At 45.0% G+C, this 19,631-nt stretch overlaps 1 protein-coding gene across 10 annotated transcripts in view; it reads left to right on the top strand.

Annotated features, from left to right (window-relative positions):
- ATG7 (autophagy related 7) overlaps positions 1-19,631 on the top strand; it is a 332,274-nt gene that overhangs the window by 167,473 nt on the left and 145,170 nt on the right. For 6 of the 10 annotated variants that reach the window (XM_059715949.1, XM_059715947.1, XM_059715950.1 and 3 more), the window contains 2 exons: positions 10,986-11,108; positions 13,014-16,805. The exons of 1 other annotated variant lie outside the window; for it this stretch is intronic. In XM_059715949.1, coding sequence (XP_059571932.1) covers positions 10,986-11,108; positions 13,014-13,145 — 255 coding nt within the window. In that variant the 3' untranslated portion in view covers positions 13,146-16,805. Of the gene's footprint in view, positions 1-10,985; positions 11,109-13,013; positions 16,806-19,631 lie in introns of those variants that run through there. 3 more of the 10 variants (XM_019495404.2, XM_059715946.1, XM_019495326.2) reach the window with 1 other exon arrangement.

Genomic DNA, 19,631 nt, shown 5'->3' with positions numbered 1-19,631 from the left:
ATTCCCCTGATTTGCAGTAAGCTGCTACCAAGTCCCCTTTCTGCCTTCTCTTTTTCAGACTGAAGAGTCCCAGGTTTCTTAGCCTTTTCTCATATGGGTTGCCATGCAAGTCTCTGATCATACAGATGGACCTTCTCTGGACTTTCTCAAGCTTTACCAGATCCTTGTTAAAGTGTGGCGCCAAGAACCGGATGCAGTACTCTGGCTGTGATGTCACCAATGCTGAGTAGAGCAGAGGAATCACATTCTTGGTTTTGCTGGAGATGCATCAATTAATGCATGCCAGAGTATTATTTACTTTGCTGACTGCAGTATTACACTGCGGGCTCATATTCATATAGTAGTCTATTATTACCCCCAGGTCCCTTTCATTCATGGTGCTGGTCAGTTTCGCACCACCAAGCCTATAGGTGTGTAGGGAGTTGTTCATCCCCAGGTGGAGCACTTTACATTTCTTAGTGATGAACTTCATCTGATTCTGACCTGCCCAGCTTACTAGCCTGTCTAGATCCATATCTGTAGCCTATTTTCAAGTGTGACCACGCTTCCCCATAACTTGTTGTCGTCCACAAACTTGGCCAGTGAGCTCTTTACCCCAACATCCAAATCATAGATAAAGATGTTGAAGAGTACTGGACCAAGCACTGACCCTTGTGGGACACCACTGGCCACTTCTTGCCAGGATGGCACAGATCTGTTCATTAGGACTCGCTGGGTCCTACCCTGCAGCCAGCTTTGTACCCACCTGTCTCACAGTTAAGCCCATAGTCCTCCAATTTTCTTGCAGGAACATCATGGATTACCAGATCAAAGGCTTTTTGAAAGTAAAGGTATACAGTGTCAACATCTTCTCTCTTGTCCAGGTGATGAGTTACCTGATCAAGAAAGAAGATGAGATTGTTAAGACAAGACCTGCCTGCGATGAAGCCATGCTGGTTGTCATTCAGAATCCTTTTGCATGCCTATCGCATATAGACTCCTTAATGAATTTTTCCAGGATTTTTCATGGGTTAGAAGTTAGGCTAATTGGCCTATAGTTACCCGGGTCCTCCTTCTTCCCCTTCTTGGGCACAACATTGGCCCTCTTCTAGTCCTCAGGGACCTCTCCGGAGTACCATGAGTTTTGGAAGAGTTTTGCCAGGCAATGACTTCAGCCAGCTCCTTCAGCACTCTCAGATGAAGTTGATCCAGTCCTGCTGATGTATATACATCTAATTTCTGTAATTGATCACACACCGGTTCTACGGCAATAGTAGGAAGGCAATCATTCCTGCCCTGTTCATTCTGTACCCTATCTGGCATGATTTTCCCCTTGGCCTGGTGAAATACTGAGGCAAAGTAGTCATTCAGTTCAATTTTCTCCTGAGTGCCAGTAACCAGCTGTCCTGAGTTGCTGAGCAGTGGCCCCACACTCCCATTTGTTTTCCTCCTGTTCCCTATGTACCTAAAGAAGGACTTCTTGTCCTTGATTCCCGTTACTAATTTAAGTTGAGTCGCCACCTTAGCCTTTCAAATTTCTTACCTACAAATGCAGGCCGTTGTTGTATAGTCCTCCTTGGGATCTGTCCCAGGCTTCCATAGTTTGTATGCCTCTTTCTTCTTGTGGTCTTTGAGTTCTTTACAACAGAACAAGTGCTCTATTCTTTTTCCGTGGTCAAAAAATGAGTAGAATTTAGCTTTTGAAATGAGGTGATGTTGCACTCAAACAGTTTTGAAGGAGTGCCTGGAATCTAGAAAGGTTGAGAATCACTGCTATAGACCAGGAATGTCAAACTTGCTTGGGCCCCAGACTGGATCCAGACAGCAGGGTTCCTCATGGGTTGCATCCAGCCTTGGGAATGGGGGTGGCCACCATGGCTACCACTGTGGCAGTGGGTCTGGCAGTGTGTGTTGAGTCAAGGATCAGCAGTGGCTTGGGGGCAGGGGTCCACAAATTGTGGGAGGAGCCCAGGGCCAGAGACTGGGACAGCAGTAATCCAAGCTGCCTGCCAGTGGCCATGACCAGAAGGGCCAAAGAGCCCCAAATTCTGGAGAAAGCCACACCCCCACAACTACCAGTAGTTCAAAGGATTGGATAGAGTATCTCTATAAGCCATACATTTAACAACCCTATTTTTTATATTGTGGAGGAGTGGGGAGAAAAAAGAGAGCCTGTGTTTGGGCTTTGCATGTCTTTGTTGACAGTTTTGACTTAGTATGATTATCATCCTCCATCAGTTAGAATTCTGAAGCAGTTCCTGATTATCTCAGCTCCCTGGACTCTTATCTCCTGGGAGAGATTGCAATTGTCACATTAATAGAAAGCTGTATCCTGGAGAAGGAAGAGACATGCTCCCAAAAAGATGGAATCTGGAAGCTTGTGACCTCTGGCAGCGAGAGCAAGTTTTCATTTCCACCTGCAGCAGTTTACCTGGAGAATAGATATGGAGCCTTAGCAACAGAGGAGGAGGAACATATTCCATTGGTAGAGGAGGCCAGGGCAGACATCTCCAAGGTTGGGAGGATCAAGACCACTGCCAACAAAAAAAAAGCAACAGGTGGTGGTGGTTGGAGACTCCCTTCTGCAGGGGATGGAAGCATCCATCTGTCAGACTAACCTGTTGTCTCTGGAGGTCTGCTCAGTCAAGGGGAAGGACCTGGGCAGGAGTGGATGCATACTGCAGATCAATGCGTTGCTGCGCAGATGGTATTTCCAGCAGGGATTTGGCTTCTTTGAGCATGGGGTGTTGTTCCAAGAAGAAGATTGCTAGGAAGAGACAGGATCTACCTGAAGAAAAGGAGAAACAGCATCTTTACAGACAGGCTGGCTAACCTGGTGAGGAGAGCTTTAAACTAGGTTCTACAGGGGATACAGACCAAAGCCCTGAGGTAACTGGGGAAGCAGTTGGAAGAAGCACAGACAGGAGGGGGAAACAGAGGAGGATTTTCCATTCTTCCTGAGAAAGTAGGACAATCGGGTAGTTACCTCAGCTGTGTCTACACAAATGCAAGGAGCCTGGGAAAGAAGCAAGAGGAATTGGAAAAGCATGCACACTTATAGAATCATAGAAAATTAGGGTTGAAAGGGACCTTAGAAGGTCATCTAGTCCAACCTCCTGCTCAAAGCAGGACCATCTCCAGCTAGATCATTGCAGCCAGGGATTTATGGAGCCAGGCCTTAAAAATCTCCAAGGATGGATATCCCACCACCTCTCTAGGTAACCCCATCCCAGTGCTTCACCAACTTCCTAGTGAGAGAATTTTTCTTAATATCCAACTTAAATTTCCCTTGTTGCAACTTAAGATCATTGCTCCTTGTTATGTTGTCTTCCACCACTGAAAACTATCTCCATCCTCTTTGTAACCACCCTTCAGGTAGTTCAAGGCTACCATCAAATCCCCCTCCTCAGTCTTCTCATCTCCAAACTAAATAAGCCCAGTTTCCTCAGCCTCTTCTCAAGTCACGTGCCCCACCCTTCTAACCATCGTTGTTGCCCTCTGCTGGACTGTCTTTAATTTGTCCATATTCTTTCTGTAATGGGCAGCCTAAAACTGGACAAAGTACTCCAGCTGTGGCCTCACCAATGCTGAATAGAGGGGAATAATCACTTCTCCTGATTTGCTGGCAATGCTACTACTAATGCAGCCCAGTATGCTGTTAGCCCTCTTGGCAACAAGAGCACACTGCTGACTCGTATCCAACGTATTGTCGGCTGTAACCCCCGGGTCCTTTTCTGCAGAGTTGCTGCTTAACCAGTTGTTCCCAAGCCTGTAGCAGCATGGGATTCTTCTGTCTTAAGTGCAGGACTTTGTACTAGTCCTTGTTGAACCTCATGAGATTTCTTTTGGTCCAATCCTCCTAAATTTGTCTAAATCACTCTGAATCCTTGCCGCACCCTCTAACACAGGGGCGGCCAACCTGTGGCTTCGGAGCCACATGCAGCTCTTCAGAACTTAATATGCGTCTCCTTGAATTTTTGCACAAGCACATGATACACTATATGGGCACTATATTTGCCCTTTTCCAGTTGTCTGGGACCTTCCACAATTGCCATGAGTTTTCAAAGGTAATGGTCAGTGGCTTTGCAAACACATCAGCCACCTCCCTCAGCACCCTCGGGTACATTGCATCTGGCCCCATAGACTTCTACATGTCCAAATTCTCTAGATAGTTCCTAACCTGTTCTTTCACCACAATCAGTTGCTTACCTTCTCCCAAAACTCTGCTGCCAGGTGTAGTAGTTTGGGAGCTGAGCTTGCCTGTGAAGACTGAGATATAAAAAACATTGAGTACTTCAGCCTTTTCCTCCTCATCTGTCACTAGGTTGCCTCTCCCATTCAGTAAGGGCCCCACACTTTCCCTGATCTTCTTGTTGCTAACGTACTAGTAGAAACCCTTCTTGTTATCCTTCATGTCCCTTGCTATCTGCAACTCCAGTTGCGCCTTTAGTCTTCCCAATTTAATCTCTGTATGCCTGAGCAATATTCTTCTACTACTTCCTAGTCATCTGTCCAGCCTTCCACTTCTTGTAAGCTTCCTTTTTGTGTTTAAGCTCACCAGAGAGTTCTCTGCTAAGTCAAGCTGATCTTCTGCCATGCTTGCTGCTCTTTCTGCACATCAGGGTGGTTTGTTTCTGTGCCCTCAGTAAGGTTCCTTTAAAGTACAGCTAGCTTTCCTGGACTCCTTTCCCCCTCAGACTGGATTCCATGGAGATCCTGCCGATCATTTCCCTGAGGGAGTCAAAATCTGCTTTTCTGAAGTCCAGGGTCCATACTCTGATGCTCTCTTCCCTTCCTTTTCTCAGGATCCTGAACTCAATCATCTCATGGTCACTGGTGTCCAAGTTGCCATCCACTCCTACATCCCCCATCAATTCTTCCCTGCTTGTGAGCAGCAGGTCAAAAAGAACATGGCCCCTAGTTGGCATCTCTAACACCTGCACCAACAAGTCATCCCCAACACTCTCCAGAAACTTTTTGGATTGACAGTGCACTGTCGTATCCCCCAGGAGTTTTCTGGTCTGTGATCAGAAAACTTCTGCTTGCTGTTTGTAGAAAGCCTCAGCCACCTGCTCCGGTGGTCAACAGCAGACACCCACAATGATGTCACCCTTGTTGCTCTTCCCTCTGACCCTAACCCAGAGACTTTCAACAAGCCTTTCTCTAATTTCATACTGGAGCTCTAAGTTCTGTGACTATGTGAACAGGGAGGTGCAAACAGGTCAGTTTGCAAGCAGTTCACAAGTCAGTTCACAGGTCAGTTTGCCACCCCTCCTCTTTGAAGTGGGCCTGGTTAAGATTCTTTCTTTTATATTTAATTAGGACTGGCTAACCTATATTGTTTTATTTTAAGCAGCTAAAACTCAGAAGCTAGACCAATAGTTAAGCCCCTTGTTTAACCAGAGTCCAGAGCAAGGACCCCCCCCCACCCAAGTCCAGGCCCGTTCCCCTTCCCTCTCCCCCCCCCCCCCCCCCGCTTCTGATCTGGGCCCATTCCCGCCCCCCCACCCCTGTGCTCCATGTCTGCCTGGCCTGCGTCCACCTGTCTCCCCTCCCCTTCCCTCAACCCTTCCTCCCAGCTGTTGGCAGGGCCCAGCAATGGGGCACCGCCACTGCCCCCCCCCCGACAGCTTTTGTTGGGGCCCGGTGGCGGCAGGGCGGTAGTGGCACACTCCCCACCATGATGGTGGATGGAAACAGAGTCCCAAATTCGGGATTGCTCCTGCTTCTCGTCTGGTGGAGGGGGTGAGTGGGCCCGCTCCCCCCCTCACCCCCTCCCCCTCAGGGCTGTTCTCAGGGTGCGGTAGTGGCAGCAGTAGTGGCAGGGCACTTCCACTGTCCTCCCTCCTCCCCCTCTCCTCCCTCCCAGCTTTTGTCAGGGTCCAGTGGCTCCATGTCCCCCCACATCCGGCCCCGCACCCACTTCTTGTCCTCGGCATAACTTGAAGGGAGCAGGATGCGGGAGACAAAGCCAGCAGTGCTGGCTTCACCTCCCCCACACTCTGCCCAGTCCTCAGCACCAGTTGCAGTGAGCAGGACAAGGTAGCTGAGACCAGCAGTGCTGGCCTCACCTCCCCCATGCTCTGAACGGTCCTCGCTGCTACTTTGCCATCATGGTGACACTCCGCCATGCTGTCTCCTGTTGAACACTTGTAGAGCACTCTGATTGGCTGTTTCAGTCAGCCAATCAGAGTGTGAATAATACATTATGGACAGACAAAGGATTTTATAATATTAGAATAATTTTATGACATGCATAAAAAACAGGTGCGCAGTTGTGACCTTTTGGGTCAAAAGCAAGTGTTTTGTCTGGTCCCTGGCTGGAGTGGAGGATACTGCCATCTTTGCCTTTTCCTGTCAGAGAGGTTTAGTAAGATTGTGTTGGTGACCAATCTTCAGCTCCAATGCTTCTGTCTTTCCTGTTCATTGTTCAGGGGAAGCCATCAGCAGGGTTTAGTCTATGGTTTTAGTTAGTAAGTAGTGAAAGTTCTTTTATATAAGAGTACTGTTGCACTTCAATAGACCTTAAAAAATATACCCTAAGGTACTCATTTTATGAGTTCACATACCTTATTTTATTAGTATAGGAGATGCTTGCCATTTGTGGGGGATACATTCTAGAGATCCCCGCAACTGGGGAAATCTGCGAATACTCTGCTGTGTTCATGAATGTCATCTGCGTTCATGAACAGCATGTGCTGCTGGCGGTAGTGGGAGCCCAGTGGCAGTGGCGGGAGCCCAGCAGCGGCAAGCACAGAGCTCCTGCAGATGCTGCTAGTGATGTAACAAAGCGTCATCATGCTGTACCATGAATATTCAAAACTGCAAATGCCAAAGCTGTGAATAGCGAGGGTTTCCTGTATCCATATTTTATTGACATAATTTTAAATACATTTAATTGGAACTTCCTAACCCCTTCTATGCTAATCACATTACAAAGGAACATTGCAATAACATTAAAAAAGTCCTCCACTTCCAGGTGATCCATCCAAAGCAAACATTATGCACTTTAAATGTCTGCATGATCATGCAGGTTGCTCTGTTCAAGTACATGTAATGCAAGTGTAAACACTCATGCATAGATATGGCAGCAAATATAGAAAAGTCCAGAGGCTTGTTTGACATGAAGCAGGACAGTTTGTATCATGGACTGTCTCTGGTAAAGGCCTACTACTGTGCCCAGGAGGAAAGCTTCAAAGCAGACTTGAGTCTTGCTTTCTAGGGACTTAGGTTATTGGCATTTGGCTAAAAGCCAGTGCTGTCTAGGTTTATGAGAGTAGAAGGGAGCAAAACCTAGAAGAGGCAAATTGGGTTGGTGTTGTAGTTCTCTGGAGTTAAAAGAAATATAGGTTTGGGGGGGGGGTTTGACAGGAACAACTGTTCAAAGCTTTGAAGCTGTTACCCTTAACAAAAGAAAATAAACATGATTTAAAAACTCACTGAATGCTTTGGAAGAGTCCTCTTACTAATTTTTAAGTCAGTTGAGCCTGTTATCTATTTTTTTCATTCTTTCACTATGATTACCCAGAAATACCCTTCATATTTTAATTGCAGGCAAGGACCAATATGTTGTCATTTCCCATGTACTTATTTGACATGCCTCTAATTTTCAGGATAATGTTACAGTTTATGGCATGTGGACCGTATATTGCTGTTACAAATCAAACTATTATCTGGCCTACATCATTAAAGAGCTGTCAGATAGATTCTATATTATGGTTTCAAAAAAGTAAATTAATAACAATGCATATTTGATAATGATGATAACTTTGGAGATTGTATACAGGCATAGCTCTGAACACAGTCCAAGTTTATAAATTCACTTCTATATACACAGTGTTTCAAAAGGACCAGATGCTAGAAACTGCTACACATCTGGATGTACTTAATAGATTTTCGGAACAGAGAGTGGTCATTTAAATATATATGTATATCCATAGCACAGTTTGAAAAGGTCTTGTAATTTATGCTAGATAATGTTAAGCAAGGCACATCTCAAATAAAAGACTAAAACTTTCCAAATCTCTACATATATGTTGTGTACATTTAACTAAGGAGTTTGTTTTGATGCATTATTTCAGGAGTAAACCAGAAATTATGTAGGATACAAATGTTTGTAAGTAGTTATTGTTTACATTAACTTTTCACATGGCCCCATGCATGTAAGGAGAATATGCAAAACGCCACATACAATTAAATGCATCTCTAGTGCATTTACAATAGTTTCCATGGATTTGTTACCAGAATAAATAGTACTGTTTATTGGGGCTCTGCGAAGCTTTGGGTGCTGAATCGATTTGGAGGAGATTCAGCCCAATTTGGTAGCTGAATCTCCAAATCCAAATCGAATTGGGGGACCAATAAAAATGTCCGAATTGTTTTGGAAAAGATTCAGAGAGCTTTGATGATTTGGGCATTCCCCACCTGCTGCAGCAGGGAGTTGGAGCCAGACTCAGAGCTGGTAAGTAGGTGGTGGGGAAGGGGGGCTGGAGGAGCGGGGAGGAAACCATGGGGGGACCCCTGCCAGGCTCCATCCCCTGCCCACTGTCCCAGCCCCCTCATGGCTGCCCTGTCCATCCCCAGCTCCTGAAACTTAAAAAAAAAAAAAAAAAAAAAAAAGCCCCCACTCATCAAGTGCTGCCTGGCACAGGGGTGGTCCCTGCTGCCCCCCCCACTGCTCCATGCTGCATGGGGGGCTCTGCCACGAGCCACCTGACCCCCACCTCCTGCTTTCCCAGCCCCCCCCCCCAATGGCTACCACACCTGCCTCAGCTCCGGCTCTTTAAGAACAAAAACCTGAAACCTACCCTGGACTCAGCAGCTTCTGCAGCAGCCTCAGGGCTGCAGGGGGCTCATGGAAGAGCCCCTCACATGGTGTGGGGCAGTGGGGATCACCCCCCCTGCCATGCAGGAACTGGTGGAACCCGGGTTTTTTTCCTTTTTTTTCTTAAAGGGCCAGAGCTGGGATGGGCGGGGCAGCCATGGGGGGGACTGGAACAGTGGGTGGGGGGCACTGGGGATCTTGTGCAGACCCCCCACACAGCGTGGGGCAGTGGGGGGCAGCAGGGATTGCCCCTCCACCCGGCAGCACCCAGTGAGTCAGAGGCTTTTTTTTTTTTTCAAAGAGCGGGAAAATGAGGCAGGTAGAGCAGCCATTGCTGGGGCTGAGAGAGCGAGCAGTGGATGTGCCTGTGTGATTCGGAGATTCGGCTGCAGATTTTGCTGAATTGATTTGGGACGGTGATTCGAATCACCAAATCGTATCACCGTCCCCTGAATCGGTTGACTCTGAATCCAAAGCGAATACTAGCCGCTTCACACAGGCCTACTGTTTATGTTTTAGTGTTTAACTGTGTACAGTCAGGTTAAAAAGGGGCCTGATGCTTTATTGCACCATACCTGTTTCTCTTTTTTACATTACGTTACTACTTAATAAGAACTTTTTTATGTCAGTGTTTAAAAATCACCACTTCAGTTCAGGTCTAGAAGTGCAATCTCCAGAACTGCTTAATTCCCAAACTCAACCAACTGGATTTACAGTACTGTCAACTAAAAAGTAGTATTTTCTCTGGTAATGTAAGAGTGATGTAGCTGTGATGACCCAGAAATTATGTGAGAAACAAGGATTTCTTAGGGTGATACCTTTTATGTAGTTGGGATAAAGTTAGACAAACTTTTGAATGCAAGATGTTCTTTGTCTGGTCTCTGTTGGCATCTGTGCTGTGCCTGATTTCCTGTGATCCGAGACATGATGAAGAATGTCTTGCATTCAAAAATTTGTCTAATTTTATCCCTGCTGCATAGTTGGTCCAATACAAGATTTCACCCTAAGAAATCCTTGCATCTCACAGTTTATTTTCAACAGTTGGCCTGAAGTTCTGTAGAAAAGTATACAAAAGTTTTGTTAAACATATTTTGCTACACTTGTGCTGATGAATTGTGGCAGTATGTGCAAAGTCCCACAATTTCCTGCAACAGCAGTGTAAGCTCCATCTGTGCTACTAGGTATTAGATTTTAAAAGAGTAAAGTTGTTAGGGGTGAGTGATTATTTTGATTAATTTTAAATGAATAATTGGACAAGTTGGTTGTTCATGTATTAACAATGAGTTGTAAATGTTGCCTCATTTTTTAATCATACACAATCAAGTGTGTCAAATGCTTGATTTAAAAAAAACCCAAAAAACATACTCAGTTACATTGAGTTTCCTTTAGTCGAATCAGTTAATTTAATGACAGTGCTAGTTTTGTGGTGCCTGCAACTCATTTTGCAATTTAGGGAGAATAAAATACAGTGACCGTAGGGACAGCAACCTGCCTTCCTGAGTAGAGTTGTTATGATTAAATGGAGTTAATCATACATCCCCCAGCTGTTCTTCCACACAAATATTGGAAGGTGGAATATTTAATTTTTTAACTTTTTGACTACTTTCTTGGTTCATATCAAAGCATTTGTCTTCCTACTTTAAAATGATGGGGAGGTTGCAAGCATTTCACAGAATGGACAAGAGAAAAAAAATTCAGAGAATTTGTACATGTTGTTTAAAATATGGGAAAAACCAAAAGTGGGGGGGGGGGGTACTATCCAATTAAAAGGTCCTAATATCCATATATTTTTTAAATGCCAGCTAAAAAATTCTTGTCAAAGAATTGATCTGGTTGTGAAGGCTAAAAATTTGCTTCTGGTTCCTGAAAGGTTTTACAAAGGCCTCAAATCAGAACTAATACATTGGTATGAAGGCTTTCTCCAGGTTTTATAAAATTTTAAAATTCCCTCTGTATGATTGTTCAGGAATATAACTTGTGGTTTGCCCTGTCAGTTCTTTCCTTCACAATAGAGGGGGAGAAATATTAATATTCTTGCTTCTTGCTATGAGTTTCTTCATTAATAACAGCACAATAATTTAGCAGGTTGGCACAAAAAATTGCTATTTTTTTTACAAACTAAATGAAGTAGTGAGAAATAAGCTCTTGATGTGTTTGCCCTTTCTGTTTGCTTGTCCAACAGGTCCTTGATCAATACGAACACCAAGGGTTCAATTTCCTAGCAAAAGTTTTTAATTCCTCACATTCCTTCTTGGAGGATCTGACAGGTCTGACTCTACTACATCAGGAGACTCAGGCTGCTGAGGTAAGAAAATAAACTTGAGATATTAAAGACTAAACATAAGATAGGAAAATGTTACCTCTGTTTTAATAGTCAGCTTCAGTATAGGAATAAATTACGCTGATGAACTGAGCAGTGACATTTTGTTTACAAAATAATTTGTGTATGTTCTAAATGGTGTTCTGATAATGTGCCTTTTTAATGTTACAGACTAACACTGAGTGGAACATGCATCTGTTCCCATAGAATTGTAGGGCTATAAAGGACATCACGAGTACATCTAATCCAAGCCTGTGCTTAAGACAGGATCATCCCTGTTTGAATCATCCCCTAAATCATATTTTAAGAAAAAATAATGAATAGCATACTGTGAAATAGGCCTGTGCGAAGCGGCAAGTATTCGCTTTGAATTCGGATTCGGCCAATTCAGAGAGACAGTGATTTGATTCAGAGATTTGAATAACTGTCCTGATTCAATTCGGCTGAATCGGATCCAAAGATTCGGTGCTGCTTTGGAGATTTGGCCATAGACTAAACAGGCAGTAGTCCTCACCATGCTGGATGCAGCTGTCTCCAACTGGTAAGTCTACTGTGGAGGGGGGATGGAAGGGGCATGGAGGAGGGAGGGATTGGGGCTGGGACAAGTTGCCCAGTCACAGCAGGGGGGTGTGGGACTCAGGAAGGGGGGCATGGGATGTGGGCATGGCAGCACTGGGAGCGGGCACTAAGCCCTGCTGCCACTTGCCCAGCCTGGGCAGGGTGGGGCACAATGCAGGCGCGGCTCGCTTTGGGCAGAAGGAGGCAAGCAGCAGCAGGGCATAGCCCCCGCTCCCAGCACTGCTGCACCCACGTCCCGCGCCCCCCCCCCCCCCCCCCCCACTCTGGCTGGGCAAGCGACAGCAGGGCATAGTCCCTGCTCCCAGAGCTGCCATGCCCACATCTTGCGCCTCCCCCAGCCCCAGCTGGACAAGCGGCAGCAGGGCAGAGTCCCCACTCCCAGTGCTGCCATGCCCGCATCCCACACCTAACTGCACAAGCGGCAGCAAGGTATAGCCCGCCACTTGCCCAGCCAGGACAGGGGGTTGCGGGATGCAGGCGCTGCCACCACTTGCCCAACCAAGGCGGGTGGGGGGCATGATGCAGGTGTGGCTCACTGCGGGCGGAAGGGGAAAAGTGGCAGCATGGCATAGCCCCTGCTCCCAGCACTGCCATGTCTGCATCCCCCCACCCCCCCACCTGGGCAAGTGGTGGCCACACCTGCATCCAGCACCACCCCCCCTGCCCTGGCTGGGCGAGTGGCAAGCTATGCCCCCTTCCCCCTGGAGCAAGCCATGCCTGCATCACGCCTTCCCACCCCAGCTGGGCAAGTGGCAGCAGGGCATAGCCCCCCGCTCCCAGTGCTGCCACACCCATATCCTGCACCCACCCTGCCTCCCTCCCCAAGTCCTGTGCCACACTGCCATATCTAGGAAGCTTGTCCCAGCCGCAATCCCTCCCTCCCCCCTCCACCCACCACAACAGACTTACCAGCTGGGGGCAACTGTCCAGCATGGTGAGGACTGCTGCCTGTTTATCTAGGGCTGAATTTCTGAACCAACTGTGAATCTTTACCAAATCAATTCAGGTGCTTCTGATTCAATTCAGACCTTTTAATTGGTTTCCCTTTTCGATTTGGATTCGTAGATTCGGTCGCCAAATTGGGCTGAATCTCCTCCACATCAAATTGGCTACCGAAGCTTTGCGCAGCTGTACTGTGTGATTTTCACAGCCAATTGGATTCCGTAGCTTCCCCCTCTTGTATTTATTATTCTTTAAGGCTAAGTACAGACACTCAAAAAGCCCGAGGCTGAATCAATTCAATCTTCCCAGGTTAGTTTAAGCTGTGTATATTGAACTGATAAGCGAACAGACATTCATTTTTGATTTCAGAAATGCAGCCACGTGCCTGCAGTAGCCCAGGCCAGAAGCTGTGGGACACTAGAGCTCACCTCCCTGCTCTGCTGGAGCAGACATCTTGAATGTGGAGGGGTTCTAGGACAGAAGTTCAAAAAGTTGATTTAACCTAAATCAGTTAAGTCTGAGTCTGCATCCATCCAGGTTTATCTTAAACCAGTTTTGGCCATTTTGAAAGCAGTTTATGTCCACTGAACTGCTGTTGTGTTACAAATTTGAACCGGTTCCTAATTACTTATACTGGTTTATGTGTAGTTTCCGTCCTGCAGCTTGTGTATTTCCAAGCTAGTTTTAAACTAGCTAGATGAGTTAGAGACAGGAGTGTAGCTGCCATAGCACAGAGCTCAAGAACGGTCTTAACCAACTGAATGTCCAAATTCTTCAATGGATTTTGCAGCAGGTCTTGATGGTTTTCAGATTCCCTTCATTGGGGGAAGGGAGGTAGTTACATTGCTATTTAAGTTTTTGGTGAAGTTTCTTGTAAGAGAAAGCTAATGCATGAAAAGTATAAATATATGATCTTTTCTAAAGAAATCAGTTGTCTTTTAGCTCAACCTAAAGGGTGTAGACAGAAATGACAATGTTCACCTGATCTGGACACAGAAAGCAGTCTATAATCATCTAGATAATACTCAAGCAGTCTAGAATCTGGAATAGGCTTCCAAGGGAGGTGATGCTTTCCCCTTCCTTGGGGGTCTTCAAGAGGAGACTGGACAAGGACCTAGCTGGGGTCGTCTGACCCCAGCGTTCTTTCCTGCCCAGTGCCAGGGGTCAGACTTGATGACCTACTGAGGTCACTTCTGACCCTAACATCTATGAATCATGACCAAACACAAGTGCACAGCTGCAGACAGCTTCAAAAACAGTTGATCAAGTGCAAATCTGAATCCTCATTGTATGATGAAGATGTTTCAAAACAAAGCATCTCTAATTTCTGCTTCTAATTTCTAATTCTGATTTCTTCTAATTTCTGTTGTTGTTTTCAGAATGGGATGGGGGAAAGGGAGTGGAGGAAGTCTTGGTCTTAGAGTTTTTCAGCCCCCTCTGGAGGGTGGGGCAAGTGAATTGGAGCCCCATGCCCCCTGTTCCCCAGCACTGGCTGGGGAACCCCTAAAACAAACTCCCTATGCTCCCTTTCCTCCCTTCGATTCTGAAAACTTTTCAGCCTCGCAGGGAGGAGGGGCCATTGCTAGGGAAAACTGGCTGCAGTCTCCCTGAGAGCAGTTAGATTCCCCTCCCCTCTGGGAACCAACAGTGAACTTCTGTTTGGTCCAGGAGAGAACACTCCTGCAAAGCATTTTCAGTTACAGCAGGGAGCTACAGTTTTGTCTGCACCCAAAGTTTATATATTCTAACATTATGAAAGCCTTAATCTGCCTGTCCATAACATTTAATTCGTGCTCTGATTGGCTGACTGAAACAGTCAGTCAGAGTGTGAATAAAGTGTTGGGACAGGAGGCGGCAGCGTGGTGGAGTGTTGCCATGATGGCGAGAACACAGGGGATGGAGCACGGGTGGGCTGACCTGCCCCCCACCCCCCCCCACCTTTGCTTCCTGGAGGCAGCGGCAATGGAGTGGACAGAATGGGGGGATGAGGCCAGCAGCAGGGGGATGAGCTCTGCAGGCGGAGTGGAGGGGGGAGGGCAAGGCCACTGGTGCTGGCTTCGCGGTGGTAGCAACAACACAAGCAGGAGTAGGGCCAGGATGCTGCGGGGGGGAAAGGGGAGCGAGACCACCAGCGCTGGCCTCTGCCTGTTCCTCCCCACTTCTTTCATCGCCACCTGCAGGGCAGTCCCAGATTTCACAGGCTGTCCTGGTGTCCCGGCCACATTTCTCACCCCCAGGACTGTCCTGGCAAAAACAGGATTTATGGTTACCCTATGCTTACAGGATTAAATTCAGGCATGTGATTAAATAACAGGTCAATATGCCAAAATGCAACAAGAAACACAATGGAAAGTTACGGTGCAATGTTGGACTGACCTATACAGTCAGTAGAATATGGGACAAAGGTAGGGAGGAATATGATTAAATGTCTTTCTTTAATCAACCCTGAGCCTCCTCCTTCTGTCCCCCCACCACATCAGCCTGGTCCCACTGCTCCCCACCTCACCACTGCAGCGGGCTGGCTTCTCCCATATATAGCTATGTTAAGATACAGAAAATACTCCCACTGCTGTCACGTTAACAAAAATTATAATGTTAATAAAAAAGACATTTTTGCCTCGTAGGAAAATGCTCTCATTCAAAGTTTAAAATCTTGAATATGTCCCACTTAAAATGAGACAAATATAAGTCCTTAAGCAATATCCCGGTTTGATAACTGTTTGTGACCCATCCAGTCTATGAATATCTAAACTATTATACATCTATACTTAATCTTGAAGTGTGGTAAGTAGTATTGTATGGGTGTTTCTAACAGTGGCTTTAAGATGTGATTATTCAGTTATTACAGTCTGCATAAATGGTATCGCTGTTTTTTTAGCTGGAAGTGACTCAACAGTTTTGCCTAATAAATGTGGTATGATAATGATGAATTGGCTGTTTATTGCATGTTTTAATCTTTAAGATAATTGGATCAGATGCTGAAGTCTGGAAACCATAAAATACCTAATGGTTTTTTAAATCAGCCTCGTAACACCCAGAAAAACTTTATAGTGAGCAAATCAAATACAACATGGTTTATAGAGTACTCCTCATTACAGTACTGATGTTGTCTTTTTCTAATTGCCATAAATGGTAGCTGAAATGGTGAATTCATCAGTATTCAACAGTGGAGAATGTATAATAAATTTAAATTCATTTAAATGTGGTTCATGGTGCTGCATAATAGAGCAAGTACATAATGTCACTGTTTTCTGGCACAAAGAATGAATAATTTCTTTCAGAAGAATGATGATTCATCAACACTGGGGTATTTCCACATTTACATGTGATGTGTTTTATGTGATTACAGTAACATTAATAGCCTTTTATTTCACAATTGGTACTTAACAGTTTCTTCTGTAAATAAAGTTGGCAAATAAGTTATTATTGAAGTCTATAATTGTCATTTTAAAGTAGACTTCTTTTAAGGGAAAATAAAAATCAGCAATATAAGTGACTCAACATTCAAATAGAAATGTAAGCTTTTCTATGGAAGGTTATCTGATATTTTTTATTTTAAAATATTCTCTTAAACATGAGATTTTAAAAATTCTATTGTACATTGGTCATCCCTAGTTTTAAAGAAAATACTATTGGGTCTCCATTTAACCATGTTAATCGTATGAAGAAATAAAGTCCTGATTTCCCATCTGCTTATGTTACATTAATATGGACACCAAAAGCAGAATTGCTCAAATTGGAATAATCTTTGCATCTTTGCTTATCCTTTCTTTACTATAACAATTTGGTTGTGGGTTAAATAGTAATGATAAAGATCCATTGAATTGCTGGAATTTTCAGGACTCCCATCCTTCAGAGACTTATGCAAGTGCTTAACTTTTGACTAGGAGAGAATTACTTACAGTATGTAAAGTTAAGTTTAGTTTTATTAGAGCCCTTTTAATATAGCAGGTATACTAAAGTTCCTGACAGAAAAGCTGCTACATAACCCCCAGATATTCCTTATCATTATTGCAACATACTAATTGGAACAATGCCTGCAAAGCTGGTTGTATTCAAGTCACACCAATATTGTATATTTTGTGTATTGTATAATATTTGTATAGTAATATTGTATTTATTTTTTCTTATAAAAATAAATAAAGTTTTACTTCTCATTACTCCAGTTGTTTCAAAAGATAAAAGATATTCTTGGGTTAAATTAGAATTTCCAGAACTTGGCATGCATAAGCATTATTTTATATACATATTTTACATAGATAAGCAGGCATCCTTGGGCTGAAGAACAGTGACCATCACTCCCTTTCCCTATCCCCCATCCCCTGGATGAAAGCCAGGTTCCGGCACAGGCACCGTCTTGAGCACTGTTGAAGGAAGAATGACCCAACCAGCCTATAAGCCCTGCAAAGCTGCCAGGCCTTCCTGAGTGGGTGCCACTGAGGCACTGCAAAAAAACAGCTTAAGGGCTCTGTAGAAGAGGGGGTAGAAGCTTGGATGACATTGGGGAAGAGTGGGCAGGATGTCCCCAGAGCCTGAGGGAGGGAGGTAGGAATGGGCTAGAGACAAGGGTTTTTTTGTTTCTGGATACGAGTTAGGATTGGCAGGAGGCTTGTTTCCTGTGGGAGTTTGGGCAGGGAGGCAGTGTTTGGTGGAGGAGTTGGAGTTCTTTGGTTTTGGGGTGGTGTTTGGAGAATCCTGTCCTTGGGTTATTTGTTTATTGTAAGCTATTCTGAGCCTTTTGGATAGTGCAGCATATACATTTAATAAATATATAGATAACTAACTTTATTTTTTAAGAATTTATCTGGAGAATGGTGGTTGAAACATTTCATAACCTGAATGAAATTACAGTGTTAGTGAACAGTAAGGTCCCAGAGTCTGATACCAAAGGGCTTGTTGGTGCCTGCTCATGTTCTTTCTTTGACCTAAATCATAGAATCATGTCTGTTTTGTAACATTCTCTCCATTACGTTTTGGGCATTGGTGGCTCCTTCACAAAGATATGAATGCATCTTTTCGCATAGGATAAAGTTTTGCAAAATTTTCTTTACATAATGGGAGCGTCCAGATGAGCAGGCACATGCCTCTTGACCTGTCTCAAATCCCTTTGAGGCAGGGCAAGAGGCACGTGCAAGAATGAATAAGTGTTACCCGCACTGCAAACTTGTAGCACAGAGAGAAAATTAGACCCCTGGTCAAACAAAAACCCGGAGGGGAAAAAACAGGTCAGGAAAACCTGGAGGAAAAAAATGGGTCTGGGACCGTGCCCTGAGGCAACCAGAGGCTCAGTCCTCCAGAGATGCTCTGGCACTGTGCCAGAGCATCTCTATGATTGGCCCTTTCCCCGCTTCTGAAACACACTGCCTGCCCGTGCTGGGCAGGCAGCGGTGCAAGCTACAGGGACCTGGACCCAGCTTTTGCCAAGTAAGCAGGGGCTTAGGGGGATGGAGGATGGGGGAGGGGACCTCAGAAGGCTGGAGACAGTAAGGGAACAAGCAGGGAGCTGGAGACGGCCCCAGAAGGATTCGTCTGCTGTCCCCTGCTCTCCCAAGGCTGGAGACAGCAGGGGAATTTCTCCATGGCTGTCTCCAGCCCCCTGCTTCTTCCCCTGCTTGTCTCCAGCCTCGGGAGAGCAGGGGAATGCCTTCGGGGCTGTCTCCAGCCCCCTGCTCGTTCCCCTGCTGTCTCCAGCCTCCTGAGGAGAGCTCTTTTCCAAAGTGGAAAGGATAGAGAAGAGTATCACATAGCATCATTTGAGGACAGGACAAAATGCCTTTTAGCTCCTGAAGAGATTAACTAAACAAATTAATCAGAAGGAAATCAACAGATAGCTTTATTACTGTGTACAAATAGGCTCACATGGAGAGAATGCCAGGTACCAAAGAGTACTTAAACCTAGCAGAGAAAGACATGACAAGAACTAGTAGCTGGAAGTTCAAGTAAAAAATGAAGCATACATGTTTAAAAGTGATGACGATTAACAGCTGCCAAAATAGTTCATTTTCTGTCTTGTGAAGTCTTTAAATCAAGACTGGATGTCTTTCTAGAAGATTTACTTTAGTCGAATACAAGTTACAAAATGAAATACAGAAAAATCTGGATGAAATTCTGTGGCCTAGGTTATAGGACATTACTTTCAATGATATATAAAAATATGTCTAATCTACTGTCTTTTATTGTAGTGCTGCCTGTTCTGAGAGTCTCCTTTAAAAGAAGTGAAATAGTATTCCTAATCGATACATACATGTTTTTTGGAGTCAGTAGCTGGCCAGAACACCTTTTCTTAGGTAACAGGAGAGAGGAAAGACTTTTGTTTCATTCTAGGTAGCTTGGTAACCAATAGCATTGAAGATCTGGCAGCAGGGTCTTCAGGGTAGGCTACATAAGCCTACTTGTGCCCCAGGGTTCACTGGGACATGAGCATGTTCACTGTCTGCTACCTGAACTATCTAGATTAAAACTAATTTGGGCATGGTTGCACATAGTACATTGACACCAGCAATTGCAATGTGAATACAACCTACTTATCAGTAACAGGTACCAAAAAATATTGCTAATAACCAGGGATCCTGGTTATCTCTGATTTTTAAAAATCCCCAATTTTTGGATTAAAACAAGTAACGCAAAATGTTTCTATGATTAAAATGAAATACCACTATTATATAGACTTTTTTCTGTGATTAAAATGAAACACTGAAGCTCCTGAGGTCAAGTAAACCTGAGCTGCTGAATAGAGCAGGTTTTTATACTGCTGGGGCAGCCCAGGTGCTGGCCCCGGGCTCTAGCTCCCCCTGGCTGCAGATCCAGGAGAAGTCAGGCAGGGTTATTTTTCCCCAAGTGGCACAATTTGCTCCACAACAATGCATGTCCAAGCACGCGCGCTGAGTCAACAAGCCCCGGCTCAAATTTGCACCACTTCTATTTGAGCTGCTGCAAGCGCACATGCTTGCATGTGTGGACGCACCCAATGAGAACAATGGAGCACAT

This window comes from Alligator mississippiensis, chromosome 12, assembly GCF_030867095.1.
Source record: "Alligator mississippiensis isolate rAllMis1 chromosome 12, rAllMis1, whole genome shotgun sequence".
NCBI lineage: Eukaryota > Metazoa > Chordata > Crocodylia > Alligatoridae > Alligator > Alligator mississippiensis.
This window is presented reverse-complemented; position numbering and strand designations above follow the sequence as displayed.